The sequence below is a fragment of the Alligator sinensis genome, unplaced genomic scaffold (assembly GCF_000455745.1).
Source record: "Alligator sinensis unplaced genomic scaffold, ASM45574v1 scaffold793_1, whole genome shotgun sequence".
Classification (NCBI taxonomy): Eukaryota; Metazoa; Chordata; order Crocodylia; family Alligatoridae; genus Alligator; species Alligator sinensis.
Genome location: NW_005842858.1, coordinates 62,034 through 83,958, shown reverse-complemented (window position 1 = coordinate 83,958; position 21,925 = coordinate 62,034). Strand labels below are relative to the sequence as shown.

Sequence of the window (21,925 nt, the reverse complement as noted above, 5' to 3'; positions counted from 1 at the left end):
CTACACGAAAAGTAAACATTCAAAGAGGCAGGCACATAATAGAACCCAATATCAGGAACCAACAGTGAAATCCTGACCTTATTGAACCTAATATGAAGGACAGGATATAAATATGAATAAATAAACAATGCCAAAATCACCAGGTGCTACTGTATTTTCAGAGTTTCATCTAAAAATCACTCGGAGACATATCTGACTGATATTCATTGGTCCTGTTATCAGTATCATTAAATTTAAAGTCTCATTTCCATTCGTTCATCATATGCAAAATATCCATTCATTCAATGGCATTTCTAATAATAATTCAACTTTGTAGCTCCAGGTTATTAACCACAGTGGTAAAAAACCATTAATATCCTGCATATCCCAGTTCTAACAGAAGGTATTCCAAAAGTTGCCTTAAAATTGTAAATGTGATCATTGGCATTTTTGCAGGCCAGGTTTAAACCTTTTAAATCTGTTTCTGCAGTGATTCTAGAATAATGACATGAGGGACACGGAACCATTAACCATGTGTCTCATTGGCTATGGGATATCATCATTTAAGTAGCATGTGTATAGATGACTGTAGATCAGGGGTGGGCAAAATCTGGTCTATGGGCCAGATTCAGCCCATAGAGAGACTTTGTTCAGGCCATGGTAGGTGTCTCAGTTACATCTGAGGCTGCCCAGAGCCTGCATCTGGGCTGCCCTGTGGCTTCTCAAACACTGCTGTCACCACTGCTGCCTCCATGCCACACAGTGGGGCAGTGGTGACAGCAGAGAGGAGCTGCAGGGCAGCCTGGGCATGGGCTCCATGCATCCACAGCAAGAAGGGCCCAGCAGTGGTGAGAGGGAGGATGTTGTTTTTCTCCCATGCCCAGCAGCAACTTCTGCCCAGCCATTACTGCTACTGGTGCTGCACATCATGAGTAGTCAGGTCCAGAGCAACTGCAGGGCAGCTCAGAATCAGATCTATAGGCACAAGTCCCAGCTGGTCCAGAGCTAGTCTGCTGTGGCCAAGGCAAGTCCGGGGTGGGTCGTGGCCGTGGCCGAGGCAAGGGCCATGCGCTCAGCCGCTGTTGGGTGCAGTAGTGGTGGCAGAAAGCTGCTGCAGGGTTATTGCAGTGGGGCGGGGGGAGTGCTGAACTGGCCTGCAGCAGCTCCCCAAAACTGCTTATATGGCCTGTGGGCCCAAATAATTGCCCGCTCCTGCTGTGGGTTCTAGTCCTAGCACAACAATCTTTTCACAAACTGTTCTTCTAAATATTTGTATCCTTAGTAGGAAGCTTTCACAGTTTTGTTCCCCTAGATTTTTTTTACTTTTGTCATTTGTCTGTTCAGGTTCTTAATGTCCTTACAAAAGAAATCTATTCTGAATTTAACCAGAGGACTGAAGGAAAAACCATTCTTATTTCTGTTGAAATGACTAATGGAAATTGAACCAGTGAGTGAAATACACAGAAGAAAATCCATTTTCAGGAGTGAAGAGGAAGTTCATTCTCTACATCTCCTCCCAAGGGAAACAAATACCATCAGAAAACTCTCATGGGATAGTGCTTCACAGGATAACACTTTAAAGAAAAATCATGAACTGTCACAGACATATACTTGTTTCCAAATCAGTTATGGAAACTGAAATTCTCCAGTGAGTTCTGTGTCCCTAATCTTTCATTGCTTAGATTTAATTGACATATGGAGTAAAGAGAAGAGATAAAATTGGTAGGCTTCTTAGCAACTATTGAGAAGGCCTTCAGCTCAGAAGATATCTGGGAGATCCGGAAAAGCCAGAGGAACAGAGTAACGATTTCCTAATACCCAATTGTATTCCTTAACCACGCAACTTCCCTTAGTCCTCACAATGAATATTTTTTTGGGTAATATACTGTATAAGTAAGTGCCATTTTAGTTTTAGATAAATGGAATTATGTATAATTCTGCCATCATCTATCTAATAAAAATGTTGAAAAGTGCTATTTCAGGAAGATCATATTCCTTTCTAATTGAATCATCTAGATTGACCAGCAATTTTTTTTACATCACAGCAGTGCACATGTAGATGCTGATGGGGCTGGCTGAGGCACAAGGGTGCTTCAGTGCAGCAAGCTCCACACAGAGCAACCTCATGCCCCAGCCAGCCACTTTGCAGCATGTTGATCTGGGGGGAGCAGTCTCAGGCTGGCAGGCTAACCTCCCCCACTGCCATATGTGTCAGAGTTTATTGCTACGTATTAATAGCATGTGGAGACGCACCCTCAATCAAGCAAAGCTAATACCCGTTTTGTCAGGAATAAAGGCAAGCCAAAAGCTGAGATATATTTAACAAAAGGGTTTCCTCCCTTTGGACATGCACTGCTGGCAAAAGTGAATAATTGGTATAGCCAGAGAACTATAAAATTCCTTTTCCTTGAATATATGCTATCTGCCCTAAGGCACCCAACTGGTTTATTTCCATATTGTATATACCTATATTAAGGAGCATGGCAAACTCATCTTAAAATTGTGTGTAGAATATTTCAGCACTTACACAAGCTCTCACCATATAATTAGAACATGAGTGCTAGTGATAGTATTTTAAAATGCCACTTCTATGTTTTCACTCAGTGTTTAACATTTATAGTTATACAGGGCCCTTATACAATTTGTCTTGTGCACACAAAACTCCCACGGACTTCACTTGATCAGTGAAAGATTCAAAGTTATTTAAAAATGATTCCAGTGAAGCTTTTATAGTCCCTATTACCTCCAATAATTGCAGAGTCACTTCTGATTGCATTAGCTAAGGGCTCTCCCTCATCTATTGGTCCAGAATGATCTGCAGCAGAAAAAAAGAAAATGACACAGAAGGGTTCTTAAGATAATACTTCACATGCAATATGGAACTGTGAAGTTAGCGAAGATCTATGAGGCTCTAAAAATTAATGTTATAAATCACATTATATGGAAGCGAACAGGAAAGTTAAAACATTTAGAGAAAAGATAAAGGCTAGAAAAATAGAAAGGAAAAGGAAACAGAAGAAATTTTTTTTTCCAAACTACCCCTGCCAAGTACCCCATGTGAAAAAGATAGTAGTGATTGAAGTTCTGAACACTGTACTTGTATTTTGTTTCAGAGAGTAGAACAAGCAATAGCCATATGCTACCTGCAAATGAATGGGTTGTTTCACTTGATGTTGAGTCAGCTGCAGTTAAAGTACCACAGTTGGATTCAGTGAAGCGTCCCTTTACACTGACTGGGGCTGAGCTGCTATGGTGCAATGCAGCCTTCAAAGGAGCAATGTGGTTGAACTGCACTGAAGAGAGACATCCAATAAACCCCTGAGAGTTTGCCTTCATAGTCTCCTCATCTACATCACTATTTTCTGTTAATCAAAAGAAACAGAACACAATTAATCATAGTGCAAATGTACAGAATAAAGTGACAGAAGAATAATTGAATAATTAACCTGCATTCCTCTGAGTATATTTGAGCTACAGCAACATATGTAGATTCACTGAATTCCTTTTTTTGTCTGCCTTTAATGGAAAGAGTCAAATATATTCAACATTTTTTTATGGATGACAGTTGCTAGTCTGCTGAGGGACATACTTTTAACTTACTATGGAAAGTTCCAAACCAAAGCAATTCAAATGCAACTAAAAGATTTACATTAAAATGTATCCCTTTTTTATTCTGTAAATAGATAAGGATGAAAATAATGAAAAATACATATTTTATTAGGCATCCACTCAAAAATAGGCACATTAGTGGATTAGATTTTTTTCTACAGGTTCATAAATCCACTCCCCTTTGTCATCAGTAGTTCTGCCAAAATACAACAAAAAATATCTCCTCAGACCTCAGTTCTTGGAAAGTCATACGAATCCTATGGTAGACGAAAAATGAGTGGTTCTCCAAATGAGTCTAGGCTGTGTGCATGATGCCAATACTTGCTCCTTTAGCAAGAAGGTATCTTCTCTTGGGGTTTCTTGGTAAGAATATGTACCCTATCAAAGCTTTGTATTTGCCCTACATTCTACTTTGGTAGGTGCATATAGTGCACTTGTGCTGACACAGTAAATCAACAACCTGCAGGTAACAGCCAATATTAATTGCTCAAGAGTTATGTATACAGAAAATAAATTTGAGCTTCACCCATAATAAGGATAAATGCCATCTCATACTGTTATATTCCCCACTTTACACAATGCATCCTTAAGCTATAGCACAGAAAACAGCCTGTGATCTTTGCTAGCAATTGTTAAAATGTATATTCTAGTTTATCACTATTCATTGTATAATGAGATGGAAAGCTCACCTTGTCCTGTGAAATGAAAATTGGGCTAGCATTTTGTGAAATGTATGTTAAAAAAAAAACAACTCCCAAAGAAACAAAAATGATCTGAAACAAACAACAACCAAGCATCTTTATCAGACTCTTTCTGCTTAATCCAAAGAAAAATATTAAAGCAATTACTGGTTATCAGCAGGACTCTGATGACCTAAGTAGATAGACTATATAAAGCACAGGGAGTTTTAACCATCTCTTTTATCTTTATGTCACACACTCTGGTCTGGGGATAAAATTAACTATCTCTGACAGGGTGACTCAGTTAAACAGGATAGTGCTGGTTAGAAAGCTAATAGCTGGTCAGCATTAGTGTTCTCACTATTCCTAATGTTTGAAGCTGAATTGTTGGTACTATAAATGATTGGGAAAGCGGGATGCCATGAGTTATTAAAAATAATGGAATTGTTTGGGTTTCCTTATTACTCTGGTCTTTAATGATTTATGAGGGACATGCAGAAAATTTCTAGCCTGACAAATAAAAAACATTTGCATTCAACTGTTAACATTTCAAAACAGCTCCTTTTAACACCAGTGCACTTGGTCCAGTACAACTGCAACTTGACTATAAGTGTCTCAGGTTACCTTTAAACTGGCATAAAGACATTTAAAGCAGAAATATACACCCATTAAAGAGTGTTAATACATTCTAAATGGCCTCTAAGTATTTTAAAGTTATGCCACTTCAAGTGAGGGTTATCTTTGATCTGTTTTGCCAAGTCATTCTAGGGTATTTTTCAGTTGCTCCAGGAAGATAAAAACGTCTATTTTCATTTCTCTTATATCCCAGGGTGTGTCATTCCTATCCCTTCCCGCTCTCTTGATCTGTGGGCAAACTTTCAACTCTCCTGAACTCTACCATCCAGCTGGGTGATGCTGGTCCCAAGATAACACCCCATTCTGCCACAACGGGTGCAACCCCAGCATACCCCAACCACTTGGAGCACCCAGGTGCAGCTCCCCAGTTTGCTGGTTAGTGTAGTACCCCTATGCAAACAGCAACAGCAATCCTACCACCTACTTCCATGAAAAGAATGAGCCACAGAATGGTCGAGCATTCTCAGATGGGTCTCAGCTCCTCCCTGATATGGCAGGCACGCAGAAAGTCTGCTGGGTCTCACTTCGGCCCTAGCATAAGTATTAACCCAACCCTCCCCACAACTCTATCCCAATCCCAATTTAGTGAAACATATTCCACCTTTTCTTTTCTTTTTTTTTTTAATTATTCTTATTTTCACTCCCTTCTCTTTTCTTCTACCCCCTTCCCATTCACTTCACTTCAAACAATTTTTTTCAAGACTTTTTTCCCTCTGACTCACAGGTCTAGTGGGCTGGGGAATAAAAGAAGCCACAGCTCTTTCCCGGAAGAATGCTAACCTTCATGCCATACACCTCTACCATCCTTTCCCACCCCACAAGTCCTGGCTCTTGCCCAGGCCCCTCCTTGCCAGGCCCTGTAGTGACACATAATAGTATTGCAGGTCTGAGACAGCACTTAGCTTTTGCCAGTGACTTCTCTGAATTAGTCCTAACTTTATGCTGGCATAATATTCCACACATTTAAAATAATGTAAAGGTAACCTGTCAGAGCACACCCAGAGAACTGTTTGTCCTGAACATCCAGAAACTCCTTGATTCCTGCAATCACCTCATTATCATAACTGACACTCTTCTTATCAAGGCCTCCCTTCAATTTGAGGAACAGGTAAAAGTTTGAGAGAGTCAGATTGAAGAATAAGACAGATAAGTGATTCCAAGCCACTGTTGTTCAGTCATTGGAACCTGGGATGTGCGGATTGATGTATAAAGCAGAACTCCTTAACTTGTTTTTGATGGCTTGACATAATAAAATACTCTTCATGGATGTTCTGGCCTCTTGGTAGACAGGTCAGTCACATTTATTCCTTCAGTCTTGCAAAGAACCATAGTGATAACTTTACAGATTGAAGTCATACTTTTTAGTTCTTTGAGAAGTGGAAACTGCAGGATTTGATTCACTTAGAATCAAAGTGGGGAACCCATATCTAATCCTGAATTACAAAACTGTTCATAAGTTTTTATGGCTTTGCTTGACATTGCCCCAAAAAGTCCCTGGAAGTGACAAGCCTCTCTCTATTCTGATTACCATTCAATATTCTGGTCGCCCATTTTGCAGGCACTCAGTGCCTTTGTTGAGGACAGCATATATTGACCCCATGCTGATGTTGACCATCTCAGCTTTGTGCCTAACTGTTGATTTTCTCTCATTCATTACCATTTTCTTGGCTGTATTTGTTCTAGTGTAGTGGTCTCTGGCTCAGCTCCAGCACTGATCCTCCCTCAATTAAATTCAACTTTTTTTACTGTGATGTGAAAGTGGGCATCATCCTTCAGTGTTGCCACCATAGACTAATGTATTTCCGTCAGGGTTAAATTTTCCTATAGTGATCCTGAACACCACTGTGATTTAAATCCCCCCCTTTACATTTTTTGTGGCCTTCTCACTTTGATGCATCCTCATAGAAGTTCTGCACAGACAGAAATGGCTTATAACAAAGAAGTACATCAAAATAACCGAATTTGGCCTGTGAAATACATTGGGCCCAATCATATAATTAGGTAGGTCAGGATAAGTACTTTCAGAACACTTGTCACAATGATGATTTCAGTACCCTATAACTGGAAGGTAGAAAAGGACCTTTATAAAAGGAGCTGGGCAAACAGAGATGTATGGTGCAAAGAAGCTCTTTAAGCTGGAGAGGGGACAAAGAGAGAGTCTAAAGAAATACATGAAAGAAAACCTTTCTTTTTGTAACCTTGAGTAGGATGGAAAGCTTGAACTATATGGCTATTGCCATTAAAATTAATTCCCTGTTCAAGGACTTTGGCAGTCATTGTACTTTTATAAATAGAAAACAGTAAGATTTTTATAATGCTTTGTGCATAGTCCATTCATTTACTCTCCTGAAAAGAATAACATATTTCAAATCTAGACTTTCCTGATCATTTGGGGCCATGGCAGCATTTAAAAAAAATTATGTTGTTTATTAGGAGTTTATTGTGTGGTACATTGTAGATTTGCAATCTAAAGTGGGTGTTTTTCTACCAGTATTTCTGCTCACTTGCCGAGCATATTTTGAGATTATTCAGAAAATAAAGACAAAATTATCCCACCTACACTGCCTCCTTCAAGAAAAAAAAAATCTTTTCTGAACTCTGCCTCATCCATCTGTCCTCTGTGAAGGAGTGCTGAAGGTTATCAGACACACAACTCATAATGGACCACTTAAAAAAAAAAGACTTTGTGCAATCAAGACTTCTGTTTGACCCCTCTCTTACAATGATGATGATAATCAAAGGTTCAAATTCTTCAAATTTTTATAAAATATAATTTTATCTTGAATCATTTTATGCTTTTCCAGTCTGTTTCGAGTTTTACATTCATTACACTTAGCAAAAGTTCTTATCTATCAAACACAAACACTGTGTTCATTTTTTACATTAAAAGCTCAGTACTTATACAGAGGCACAAATAGAGCAGTCAAAATGCATCTGCAGAAAGTCTTGCATTTATACATTGGTTTCATGGGTAGGGTGACTGTCTGACCACTTTTGCAAATTCATCTTTTATACTCTCAGATTAAAACATCACCCACAAAGTCAGCAGTCATTATGGGTCAAATGTTCCATGGATGTGAATGGGTAAATTTCCATCGACTTCAATGGAGTTATACTTGCTTCTATCAACAATAAATCTAGACAAATGCCTGTAGCAGTTTCCATTCACACTTTGCAATTTTCAAACCAAAAAACCCCATAGAATATACAGACCATCAGTACAAATCTATAAAGATCACTTTCTACCCAAACTGACATAAGGCACTGGTGAAATCATCAATAATACAAAATTGTTTTGTTCCTGAAGACTGCAGAGTGGGTGGCGTACGTAACCCAATTATTGTAGTTGAACTGAAAAGTAAGAGGGTTGATATGTATTATTTATTAATGATAATGTAGTTCCTGTGAGGAAAGTTTTACTGAAAAACCTTTCCTAGGATAATCATTTCTTTGAACCCAGGATTTCTTTAGTTTATTCCTACAACAACTAAAACAGAAATCTAGAGCCCTATTCTTCTCTTACTTTAGCACCCTGTACAACTTGTTTCCTTCTGACAAAAATATCAGTGTAGAAAAACAAGTGATAATACAAATGGTGATTCATGAGACTTTTTGCAGCTCTTGTCAACAATTCCCAAGGGTCAGGAGACTAACAAGTAGCTATTAGCAAAAGCTCTTCTCAGACATCATCAAATCTCATGTTCAAAAGTTACTACAAGTTACTACAAGTAAAAACATTAACAATAGATTTAAAATGTTATGTATGAGCTCTTTGGGCTTCAGTTACGTGTACAAGAAATTAAGGCAGTTGTGAAAAAAGACAGTGCATCTTTTGATTAATTCAGAGATACCTAATGAAGTCAGATGCCACATACTCATTGCAGAGCAAAACTGAAACCAAATTATTTGAAAATGGTAGCATTTCAACATTTCCCCTCAGCAAGCATAAATCAACACTTTTTAAAAAATAGGATTTAAATGACACTACATTGTGGGTTTAAAACAGCAATGAAGAACTTGTTAAACAAAAAGCGGGATTTTTCAAAGCCAGTATTAATTAGCAGCTGTTTCACTGAAGCATTTGTGTGGGTGCACACAAACAGTAATGTTTTAAAGACTGATTTCATTAACAGTTTGAATTATCACCATATTGTACTTATCAGTGTAAAAGAGCAAATGGTCTTGCTACTTCTTCACTCCTTTATTAAAAAATCCTAATAATAATGACTCAGCCCTTCTTCAACATGCTGTACAAATATTAATTAGTCATCACAATGTTTCTGTAAGGAAAAAAACAAATTTAATATTATTTTTGAGATGGGAAAACTGAGATCAAATACATCCCATTGACTACAAATAGCTATCAAGAGCTTATCACATATTGCACAGGTTTAACAAAGTTTAAAATCTGATATGGTTACATGGGTGCCAGACACTATGTGGGCATAGCTGTTTGATTATAATTGTATAATTACTCAAATTACATCAGTCTGGCTAAATTTCCAAGTCTATATTTGCAAGTGGTAGCTTAAATGATAACAAAGAAATTTAAATTGATTTAAAAGTGTTTACACTCAGAGTTAAACTGGTTTATTAACATTAACTTAAAGCCACAGTTCAGTAGAACTGGTGCAACTCAGTCTGATTTTGATACCTAGAAACACCATAGAGAAGGTTCTCAAGGACTTTGTTGTGAAGCACCCAGATGACAGGTGCCTTAGCAGGTAGCTCAGCATGGGCCAATTGCCTAGAATTGCCCTGCCTTGGGTTTCTGGCTGAAAAGCTCCGGCCCAGCTAGTTAACCAGGCAGCTTCCTGACTGGCAGATCCACCTGTGGCACCAGCCTCCAGGCCAGCCAACAATTCTGACCCTTTTTGGTTTGGAAAACCTCCTGGTCCCCATGCTCTCTGGCTTTCTTGGTTCTTCAACCTGGTTTCAGCTGTTTCTGGACTCTGGCTTTGGATTTTCCCACAGATCATTGTTCTGGTTTTCTGATCCCAGTTGGGCTCTTTTCTGGGATATCAACCTGTGGGTTAGCAACTCAACTTTGTATTAATCAACCTGTGGATTAGTGATCCATGGACTTGGCAACTCAATATCTGATTCCTGGACACTGACCCTAGCCTGTATTGTGGATTCTGCCCCTGGATTTCCCTCTGGATTTAGTCATTTGTGTCTTCAATGCTGACCTCTGCCACTGTCTTCCCTCAGAGGTATAAACATTGAGGTGAAACTGCCTACAACCTGATCCCTTACACTAGAAGAGAATAAGGTGATCAATAAGAGTCAGCATTGATTCACCACGAACAAGACCTTCTCTGATAAGGTGATGAGCTCTGTGGATGGGAGAGAGCAGTGGAAGTCATATACCTTGACTTTGTCACAACTTTTGAGGCCATTATCCCACAACATTCTCATTAACAAGCTAAGTAAATACAGACTAGACTAGATGAAAGTACAGTAAGGTGGATATATAACAGGTTGGGTCAGCACGGACAGGGTGCACAGCTGGACAGGGAGCTTCTCCAGGACTGGGATGTTGTGGCAGTGACAGTGTGGTTTGGAGGCAGAGCAGAGCTGTGATGCATTATTTTGCCCATCCCTGCTCTAAATGGTAGGGCTAGGGTCAACAATGACCTGGAAAAATAGTCTGCAGTCAATCAGATGAGACTCCACAAGAGCAAGTGCAATGAACTACACCTGGGATGGAACAATTGCATGCATAAATGAAGACTGGGGAATGAGTTGCTAGGCTGCTGTGCTGCAAAGAAGACCTGGGGATTACAATGGACAATAAACTGAATCTGAGGTAACACTGTGCTCTTGCTGCAAAAATAGCCAACACCATATTGGGCTCTAATAACAGGAGTGTCACTTGCAAATCGAGGAAAGTAATTCTCCCAGTCTATTAAGCACTGGTTTCACCTCATCGTGAATACTGTATCCAGTTTTGCTGCCCCCCTCAGCCCCTGGCACATGTGAGCGCACACGCGCGCGCACACACACACACACACACACACACACACACACACACACACACTTCAAGAAGGTTGTGAACAGATTGAAAAGAGTCAAGCCAAGAACAACAAAAATGATTATGGGCCTGGGAAGCAAGATTTAGGGGACAATGAAAGAACTAGGGTTATTTAATCTGGAGGAGAGAAGACTAAGGGGGAATTTGACAACAATCATCAAATATCTGAAGGGTAACTACAGAGATAGACTTGGAGATGGACTTTTCTTTGTAGGGGATAGGACTGGAAACAACAGGTTCAAGCTGCAGCAGGGGAAAGTTAGGTTACAGATGAGAAGGAACTTTCTGACTATGATGATGGCCAAGCAGAAGGTAGGCATTCTGAAGCAGACTACCTAGAGAAACTGTGGAATTGCTATCCTTGGACCTTTTCAAGAGCAGCTTGGGCAGACAACTGGCTGGGATGGTTTAGTTAGGGATGATCTCTTCTTGAGAAACAGGTTGGATTAGATGATGTCATGAGGTTCCTTCCAACCCTACGTTCCTATGATCTTTGCATGTAAAGAAAACAGACCAAGTTGAAAATCTGTTTTTATCTTGCTTGACAGGGAACAATATTAACATTTTTGTGGATAAAGAGTACTAACTTTACCAAATCTCCAAAGTCCCATCCCCCTCCAATTCTTTTGATTGGACTTTAACGGTGTGTCCAGACACTTGCACGCATGCATTTTCCCTGGGACAAACAGCAGTGGCACATAGTTGTGCTGCTGTCACACGTGTCTGGGGAATGCCCCTGTACACACGCTCTAGTGTAAGGCAAATTTCCCTGAGTGGGATTGGGAAGGCTGGGGATAGCACCTGAACTGGCCCTAGCAGCTTTAATGCAGGCGCTTGGTAGCTGGAGCATGACTCTGGCTGGCCAGGCTCTGGTTTCAGGTGGCATGCTTAATTTTAGACCATGCTTATTTTTAGACCACTTTTTTAAGAACATAGAATCCTAGAATCAAAGGACCAGAAGGGACCTGCAAGATCATCAAGTCCAGTCCCCTGCCATAGGCAGGAAATTATTGGGCTCAAACAAGCTCAACAAGGTGCTTATTCAGCCTCATCTTGAACACCTCCAAGGATAGTGATGGCACCACCTCTGCCAGAAGCGTGTTCCAGATTCTGGTAACCCTTACAGAAATTTTTTTTTTTTTATGTCCAGCCTAATTTTCTCTATTAGTGTGTGCCCCAGAATTTTCTTATGCCCACCAGGAAGCCAGACCCCACTGAGGCTCTGGGTCCACACCCAGACTTAAACTCACAGCACTTACCATACTAACTCAGCAAACAAACCACTGATCCAGGCAACAAGTCCTAAATGTGCTGGGATTTGGTATTTTTTAAATGCCCGGTATCTAATTTTGGCTCCTCACTACAAATATGCAGCACAGAGAACCTTTTCATGTGGACCTCAAAGGCTTTTGAGGTGCTGCAAAGCACACATGTGCACTTGTCTGGATGTGCCAAGTGACTAGTTATTAAGGGTTAAATTGTGCTCTCATATTAATTATAGCACAATAGGAAACATTAAGGCCCTCCTCACCCCGTGTTTGCCAAGTTTATCATGGCTTTAGGTGGTGGCTGAAATAACAGTGGTTGTGTTCCCAGTATACCTAGGCTAAAGTGGAAAGAAGGGTTGCATAATGGCCAACTAGAATGTATATGCATGGATGCTAAATTTTGGTTTCCACCCAGTGCAAAAGAACAGCCTAGTAGGACACATGACTCAGTCATGTCCCAATGCTCCTCCTGGGATACAGTAACTATATATTTAATAAATATATATAATCTTTAATAAAATATTATATGGAATCTTTAATAAAGTTTAAATCATTATTCTTCCCCCCACAAAGTTTCTGCTTCTCTCATGAAATGTCAGTCCAGGTCATATTTAATCAATCTGCTGATCATATTTATATCACCCACTAAAAATTAAGATTATCCTGACTTGATGAAAGTTGTGGAATTTCCACATTTATTACCTGCTCAAAGAGACATCTTTATTGGGGGAGGAGATAAAAGATTATTTTTCCAGTTATTTATCTTTTTTTTTTAAACCAGGGAAAAGCTTGATAGTGGTAAAAGACAGTATGGCAAGGGGAAGGAAATGTATACCCTTAGATCTGGTAGAGGTCAATGTCATCCAAGGAGCCCAACTCTTTCTCTCTCCCACATAGGTCAAAAGGATACTTTATTATAGTTTCAAATACCCAGATCCAAAAAGGAACTAAAGTACCTAAAGTCCATTTTCATCAAAACTAAAGCACCTAAGTCTAAGTATGAAGCCCACAAAACAAACAAATGGACAAACAAACAAATAAATAAAACACTAACCATTTGAAAGGACTTTTAAGTACCTAACTTTTGCCAGTTAAGTTATTTGGTTGCCTGAAGTTCTGTCAGGTGCAAATGCTCAGACACCAACGATTTTCAGAGCCAAGCATCCAGGAACCTCTTTCATGTTGATGTCCATTTGCTTTCATAGACTAAGAGTCCTACAACCTAAATCCTTTAAGGGGTCCAAAGGTGTGCTCTGAGTGAACATCACATACACAGGAATCATTCAATGACACCTCAAAATATTGTGGATTTGTAAAACCCCTGTCTGCTTAGATATAATAGCTTAGATATACCTCCACTCACAGTACTAGCTTAGGCATCTGACTCTAAATTTACCACACAGAGATTTTAGGTACCTAACACAGGTTTGTGAATCACCTCGCAAACCCAGTTACCTATAAGTTAGGTTGAGCAATGCTGAGCACTACCACTCTCAAACCCTTTTCCAGACAGCCCTGAGCACTTACAGTGGGAGAAGACATATAATTTAAGCTGACTGTTCAGAAATCTGGTCCACTGATGTCAACAAGGCCTTTCCAACGGCCAGAAGTTTAAACTGTAAGCATTCTAAACAGAAAGAATGCAGCTTTCTAAGAGTGAGGGTGATCAATCATTGGCAAACTTTACCAAGAGAAGTGACTGATTCATCATTTACTTGGATTTTTTAAATAGAAACTGGATGTCTTTCAAAAAAGATATGCCACAGTTTAATCTGAAGTTGCTGAACTCAATACGCACATGGTGGACACGGAATAAATTTTCTCCAGTGAAAGAATGATAGGTCAAATTCCATGTTGTATATTATCAAGGAAGTCAGACACAGTAGTTCTAAAACCAAGGAAATTTCCTGGCCACATTTACTGCAATGGATGAGTTCCAGGACATGGCTATTTGCTACTGCCTCTGGAGCACATTCCTTAATTGGAATGTTCCACCATACAGATGGGTTCTGCTTCTAAGTTAGCTCATTTGCAGATTGTGTTGTTTATCACCAGATTCCCTACTAGTTGTCAAGAGAAAAGTATGTACTATACACCTCTCTTTCTGATATGTGTCTTCCCACTTCCTTAAGAGCTTTCTGCAGTATCAGGAAACAGCAGGTTAAGGAGTGCTGTAAAGGTAACCCACTTTGTCCTTCTTCCACAGCAAACACATCTGCCTGATTCTGTTAACTCTGTGGAATCTCCTGTCAACTAAAGTTAATATAAGCAGGTTGATTTCTGCTTCCTAGTGCTGGTACTAGTAGTAGCTGTTGTTGTTGTAGATGCATCAGCAGGAGCAATAATAATAGCACCAAGTTTTTTATAGCATTATTCATTGATCGATTTTTCAGCCTACTACAAAGGGCATCAATATCATTAGCCAACTAAAGATCATGCCCTTTAAATACTGCCAAATGGATTCATAAGTCCTGATGATTCCTAATAATCCAATTATTTTTTGTTCCTCTAGTGATGCAAAGCCAAAAACTGGCCTTCACCTCCTCTAGTCCTGCATCAAATGAAACTTGGTCAACCTAAATGACTAGGACTTCTCTAAAAAATGTGTCCATCATGATCTAACATCAAATAAACATTTACAGCTAAATTATAAACACTTGAATATTTGGCTTATAACAGAAAGTTTTCCACATGCTTAACTACTATACCTGAACAGTACTACTATGATACTGTGATTACTATGAAATTGAAGTGTATGTCTGGAACTGGTTAATTACTACAGCTGCTTACAGATATAGGAAAAATACAAAACAAAACAAAACAGAGCTTTACTTTCAACTCGGCACACCCTTGCACTGACCCTAGAAGAGGAATCATGTCAGTTTGACCCGGCTTGCCCAGCATCTGTACAGCTTGTGCACTTCAGTGAGGCTTTTTGGTGCTTTTATGTAACAGGTGATTGAATCAGCTATTATATAAAAGTGCCAAAAAGCCCCACTGAAGTGCACAAACTATACAGATGCTGGGCAAACTAGGTCAAACTGATGCAGTTCCTCTTCTGGGCTCAGTGCAAGGTCATGCCAAGCTGAAAGTAAAGTCCTATTTTGTTTTGGTTTTTTTCCTATGCCTATAACCTGGGCACTCTGGGCAAACTGATGCAGACAAGAAGAGTCTGCTAAAGTGCTACTTTTTCCCCCATGTCTGTCAGGGCTCTACAACAGCTTAATTAGTCCTGATTCAGTTTCTATAATTATTTGCTGTATCTCTTATTTTTAGAACAAAACCTTATGAATTTGCTGATGTTTTATCAAGTACTACATATTGCAGTTAATGCTGCCTTCTATATAGATGAAACCTTCAAAGTGCTCACCAACCATCTACTGATATTCTGTTTTGTTTTATGTAAGGATTACATTGAATCCTCATTAATAGCTCACCTTTAAACATAATGAACAAAAGCAACCTTTTAAATGAATTTATCTGAATAAACAGTATATAAAGATTTTTTTTTGGGGGGGTGGGTCAGCTAGAAGCTACTTTGAGAGTTTATTATATTCAGAAGAAGATACCATCCAAAAATATAATTAAAAGAGGGTACACAATAGACTGATAATATGAACAAATTAGGACCCTGTTTACATCTGAAGTAGGATGGAGAAAAATTGAAAAGACTTCTTTTGGAGCTTTCTGCATGATTTAAATAAATATATCAATTTTGTATCATATCATGTCTGAAAGTCAATATTTAGATTCCAAACTTAACACAGTGCATGTTTTGAGATCTATATTTCACTTCTTAGTGGATGCATGTACACATACAATTAGCATACCTGGATAAACTCCAGCACCATTTGCACCAAAGTTTACTGCTACCAGCTGCAGTATTTTCACATGCACCCAGGACCACAGCACGTTGAGCCAGGGCAGTGCAGCCCCAGTTGGCAGGGGATCTAGGAGGTCGGCCTGTCAGCCTAGAGCTAATCTTCTCTGGCTCACCTACACTGTAGCATCCTCATGCCCAAGTCAGACCTGGTCACTGTCTACATGTGCATTGAAACCTGCTAAATAACTCCATCATAGGATAATACTTGTGTCAGGCAGTGCTATCCTACAGTGGAGTTAATTATTTTACTTCAGCCTAATAGTACCACACGTATAGATGGTTGAATTAATTAGTCAACTCCACAGTAAAATGCATGTGTAGAAGCCTGCACTGGGACTAGAAGCATGCTTACTACCTTCAGTCTCAAAAGTATTCCCAGATCTGTTTCAATGCCAGAAGCACAGATTTACCAAAGCTTTTATATTATCTGCACATGTAACAGATATATAGATCCTACTGGGGCATCCTAGGTACCAAGTAGTAAAATATCTCTAAACTAAACCAAGTGTTAAGCATTTTTTCAGAACTTTTGTTTTACAGTAGTATTGTATAAAACACAGAAACCATTCCTATAAGCCCAAGAAAAGTATATACGGTAAATATATCCTACATACCAATTTAAGGTAAAAACTCAATTTCTGATATGTTAGAAAAATAACAAATTACTGGATTTAGGATAAGCCTGCATTCTCCCATCACACTACTGTGATGATATTTTAGACCAAACAGAAATATTTTAACATTAATTTCCTAAAATGTCTTGGCTTTGCCTGGAATCCATATTGAACAGTTTAATTAACATTTTATATTGCTTTGGGGGGTTTAAAAGGAATAAGAAATAGTTATGATTTTGCAGTTTCATTCATTAACTATTACAAATTGTCACTGGATCTATCAGCTATGGCACATTGAGAAGACCACAGGAGCTCAGTTTATACTACTTCCTATTTTGTTTTGGAAATGGAGCCTTGTGTTAATAATCATATTTTAATTCTAAATAAACACAATTGCTGATGATAAAAGCAATGGCCAGCATGCAGTGTAAACAGTGTACATTATAAAGATTTATAAACCTGGTTATTATCTCTTTCAGTAAGCAACATTTTGATTATCCGTGTCCACTCCACATTTCCCCCCTGGGTTGCTCAGGCTATAAATACAGAAGGGTGGAAATAATGATTCAAATTAGAAAGCCTTGAAAAGGTCAAGGTGACATTATTTATTATATCACAGAATATACCAGCTTTTACAGTTTGCTCCCACATTCTTGTGCCAAGCATTGCAGGAAGAGCAAGATATGCAAAATATACTGTATTTACTTGAATACAAGACAACCCTGATAATAAGATGACCCCCTTATAATTAGATTCTATATATAGAAAAATGATATATTTGTTACAGTTTTCCAGGTACAGAACCTAATTATCAGAGGTTTACCTTGAATTTGTCCCCCTTCTACTGCTGCAAAAGGTAAAATAAATGTGGGATTTCAGATAACCCCCTTGTCTTCCCCTCATCATTACTATCAGATCCTGCTCTCACTAAGTACATGGAAGTGAGGGGCAAATTTGAAAACACTGGGTGCATCTACACAAAATGTTTACTGAGAAGCTGCCTAATTAGCTCCACAGTAAATGTCTATACGTCTACACATGTGCCCCTATTAGGGCATACAAAACTAATAAACTCCAGAGCAGGCTAGTACTCTAAATACAGGTGCTACCCTGATGCAGACTAAATATAAGTGCTACCCTGATCTTTTCATGCACAGTAATGCATGTGTATACAGAGGGTGCTTCAATGTGGCCCAGCCAGCCCCTCTGCACTTGTGACCCAGCCAGCTCCTCTGCAGCACATTGGACCCAGCCAGACCAGGCCTGAGCTGCTGCCAGCTTGGGCTGCTCCTATTGGGCTCAATGTGCTGTGCACAGATAAACTCCAGTGTTTTTTACTCTTGAGCACACATTCAAATGGTATGCCTGGGAGCAAAAAATTCTGAAGCAATAAGCTCCGGAGTTTATTTGCACACATTAATGGCACATGTAGATGTGTCCACTGGCCTTGAAATAAATATACCTCTAGTAATTTTCATGTAGATAAATTAGCCATAGACTTAGTTCATCCAGAATTGATGCATTTTACTTTTAGGAAACTGCTGCAAGTTTTAGCACAGATACTCCATAATTTTTAAGCAGTACTTTTGTACCTACTTACATATAGTACAAATTATGCATATTGGTCCAAAGTCAAAAGGCTCATGCTTTACCACATAGTTAATTGGTCTAGGCCCCAACAGAGTCAACAGTGTTTCAAGCCATAATGACCCCATAACTCAGCACTGCTAAGTATGTGTGTGTACTCCAAATACTCACCAAAAAGGATCCATGTGCTAATTCACTCCCTACTCATGACTGGAAGTGGGTGTTTTTATCACAAGTCCTAAGATCCTCTGAAAATTGATATGCAGATGAGGCACAGGACAACCTGGTCTGGCTCCACCTCATGGAGGGCAGGACCACACTAATCATATGCAACAGGCTGAGAGAGGGGGCAACAGAGAAATTTTGGGTGAACTGTTTGGGGCCCTGTTTGGTTATGTTTACCAGATATTTAAGGCTGGTGAACAAATAGGAATGATTGGAAATGGGAAATTAAGGCACAACTCAGTTGTGGAAGTAAAGAAAAAGTCAAAATATATTCAGTGTAGTGGTTCACCCTGACTTGAAAAGAGTTGACACTGAGAGGAGTGTATACCTTATTCAAATGGACTGCACTCACTTATTTTGTGATCAGTTTCCATCAGTTTGTTTGACTAATATAGGCCGAGTGTTTTATAGTTATATCCAATGTTGGCTTTATTTAACCAGCTTCATAGTTGGTTTCCATTACTCAGCACATGATACTTCTGGAAGCAGTTTAATGATAGACAATATATTTAATGAGGTTTGCTTGTATGTGAATGGAAGAGGAGGAGCTTTTTTCCCTGTGCTGACTGGAAAGAAAAACCTCATCCTGCATTTCAATAAATCCTGTAAAACCTCTCATGGTAATGAGCAGGAATCCTGGTTTTCGCTGATAAAAAAAAAAAATCCCCAATTTTCATATTTAAAAAAGTAACTCAAAATCCATATTTTTCCATGATTCAAATGGGACACAGTGGTCCCTGATAATGAGATGCACCAACATTCAGAATTCCAAATACCTTACTAGCAAGGGTAGCATATTTCACTGCAAATTCTCTCCAGGTTTGTCCCTTGCTATGACTTTATGTTCTCTGATAGTAAAATATGAGGGGAAATGCTACTACTATTGTCTTTCAGAATGATTATCTCTCCCCCTCTCCTCCCCCACCCTGCCAGATACTTTAACTTAACTCACATGAACAATAAAAGTGATAACTGGGGTTAGGTAAATTCCACCCAAGGAAAAATAACAGACAGTTATTGCCAAATCCCTGACTTGCTCACTATGCAGAACTTTAAAAAGAAGAGAAAAAAAACAAAGTCAAAAAACCCTGCACATATTTTCTTACCACACCTTAACCCTAACTGCTGTACAGTTCAAAGTCCAGTTATAGGAAGTTTTTTCAGATATGGCAACTAATTACTTATCTGTGGTCTTAACATGTGATTTACTCATACTTTAGGGTTTTTTTTTCCTGGAGTGTAAGAAAAATGCCATCTTTCATTATGCTTGATTGCAAAATGAGAGAGATAAGTGTGAAATTATTTTTAATGGAATCCACTTGCTCATCTTGCAGGAAGCACTTACCCATGATTATATGTGCACTTTGACAAGAGTGGAGTTTTTACCTTGATTGTCACTCACTGTCTAATTAAATTCAAGACAAGGAATGTCTCTCAATAAGATTGGGGTTATTATTTTTTGTGGCATGATGACATTTTTTTATAGATGTTTTGGAAAATTGTATGGTGTTCTACTTACCTAAAATCTTGCCAAGTATGAGAGATTTGATTGCATTGAATTCTGTACCTGAAGACAGAATAAATTTCATCCTTTCATTCTGGTTAATCTGCAATATTGTTCCGTGAAAAAAAATAAAGGTCGAATAATGGAAGAAAATTCATTTGGGATGTGTAGGAAGGGGAGAGAAAGAGGCAAAAAAGAAAAGATAGTCTTGTTAATTTTCCCATAAATGTTAGAAAAACAATTCTCAAAGAGAAAATCAATCAGTTAAAGGAAGTTCAGTTTTACAGACAACTTGGCCTAAGTCCCTCAGAACACTATAAATGTGGCTGAGATACTCTTTTAAGTATCTGAGCATCCCCACCTTAGTTTTATTTTTCATACCAATTTAGATTATTCTTTTTTCACACATAATCTGAATACAATTGGTAAGCCCTATGAAAGCATGCCAAAGACTTTTCTTTTTTAAGACAAAAGTTGGCATTTAGCTCCAAATGCAACTTTAAAAGATGAAACATTACACTGTGAATGCTGTGCTCTCAAAGCTCTTGGATAAACTGTCTGCTTTCAAAAGCTGATGACAGTACATAACTGTACCCATGCAACACTTCCCTTAATGTATTGCTTGATTCGTAACATTCAAATCATCAGCATTTATTATACAATTGGGCTTTCTTCCAATACCAGAGTCAAGAAATATGAATGATGTTAGCTAACCTTCCAGTTTTCTTAGAAATCATGAAACACAGTAGACAAGAAACATAGCTTCCTAGCATTTTCTCTTATTCCTAAAAAAAGAAATGCTATGCACCTTAACATCCCAAATACAATACCTTTACAAACTAGGACCAATATATTATTATAGGTTATCATTTAAAGGCAATAGTATTAGTCCTGTTCTCCTAAAATTTAAATAGAAGAGAAAACTGAAAACAATTTTCGAGACCCACATTCATATAGTTTAAGCTGAACTAGAAAACCATTTATTGCCTATTGAAATTAAAGGAGAAGGAGGATCTGACCTTTTAAAATAGGCAAGGTGAACATCAAAGACATCTTTTAGCCCAGACTTTCACTGTTCAACAAGTCTGCTACACTTTCTTTATTTCCTTAAGCTATTAAAAAACAATTTATGTTGGGATACTACTTTTATTGTATTTATTTATTTCATTTTGCTTTAGGTCTTGTACTCTTCAATGACAATCCACTTTTTTTGCTTAACTGAATTACCTCTACAAAGAGCATTTCTTCCTCCCTGTTAATCTTCACATGGTGAAGCTGCCCGTCGGCCATGCTTTTGAAATTGATGCTAAAGACATCAGGATCTTGATGGCTATCTAGCTTGTACCTGATCTGTAAACTTCCTGAAGGGATTGAGTAAATGATATTTTAGTTTCAGGATTACAGTATGTACAAAATAGCTAGTGTAGATCATATCATATACAATAATTCTGCTTTTCAGGTGTGCATTTATAAAGTTGTACAAAGTTTGATTTATGTAACTAACAGACACAAGAAAAACACAAACATGAAACAAAAAAAAGTAACAGAAAACCATGATTGGCTTGGATTATGGAGTTAAACTATTCCACGGGCACATCTACACATGTACTTTAATGCTCAGCAGACTATTAGTGCAGTCTAAATGTGTCTTAATTTAGTACCTCACATTGGAGGTAGTAAATTTAATGTGAATTAGAAAAGGTGTATTGATGCACGTGTAGACGTGCCTTATGAGTGGTGAATTTTTACAATTTAGTCTGAAGAGATAATTATTATGGTATTTCATATCAAGAATGTTACAACAAATTTCAATTGTACTACCACAAGAGCTGGTACTGTTCAACAGTCAAAATGTTTTAAAGGTTCACAAACAATCTAACAATTGAACTTTGGTGGGAAGTGAAGT

At 38.5% G+C, this 21,925-nt stretch overlaps 1 protein-coding gene across 1 annotated transcript in view; it reads right to left on the bottom strand.

Annotated features, from left to right (window-relative positions):
• The window catches only part of LOC102383157 (contactin-associated protein-like 4), an 80,446-nt gene that overhangs the window by 6,263 nt on the left and 52,258 nt on the right, over window positions 1-21,925 (bottom strand). The window contains exons 9-12 of the mRNA XM_025191763.1: window positions 21,247-21,380; window positions 20,035-20,122; window positions 3,123-3,341; window positions 2,723-2,794 (exon numbers count right to left, since the gene is read on the bottom strand). Coding sequence (XP_025047548.1) covers window positions 2,723-2,794; window positions 3,123-3,341; window positions 20,035-20,122; window positions 21,247-21,380 — 513 coding nt within the window. The remainder of the gene's footprint in view (window positions 1-2,722; window positions 2,795-3,122; window positions 3,342-20,034; window positions 20,123-21,246; window positions 21,381-21,925) is intronic.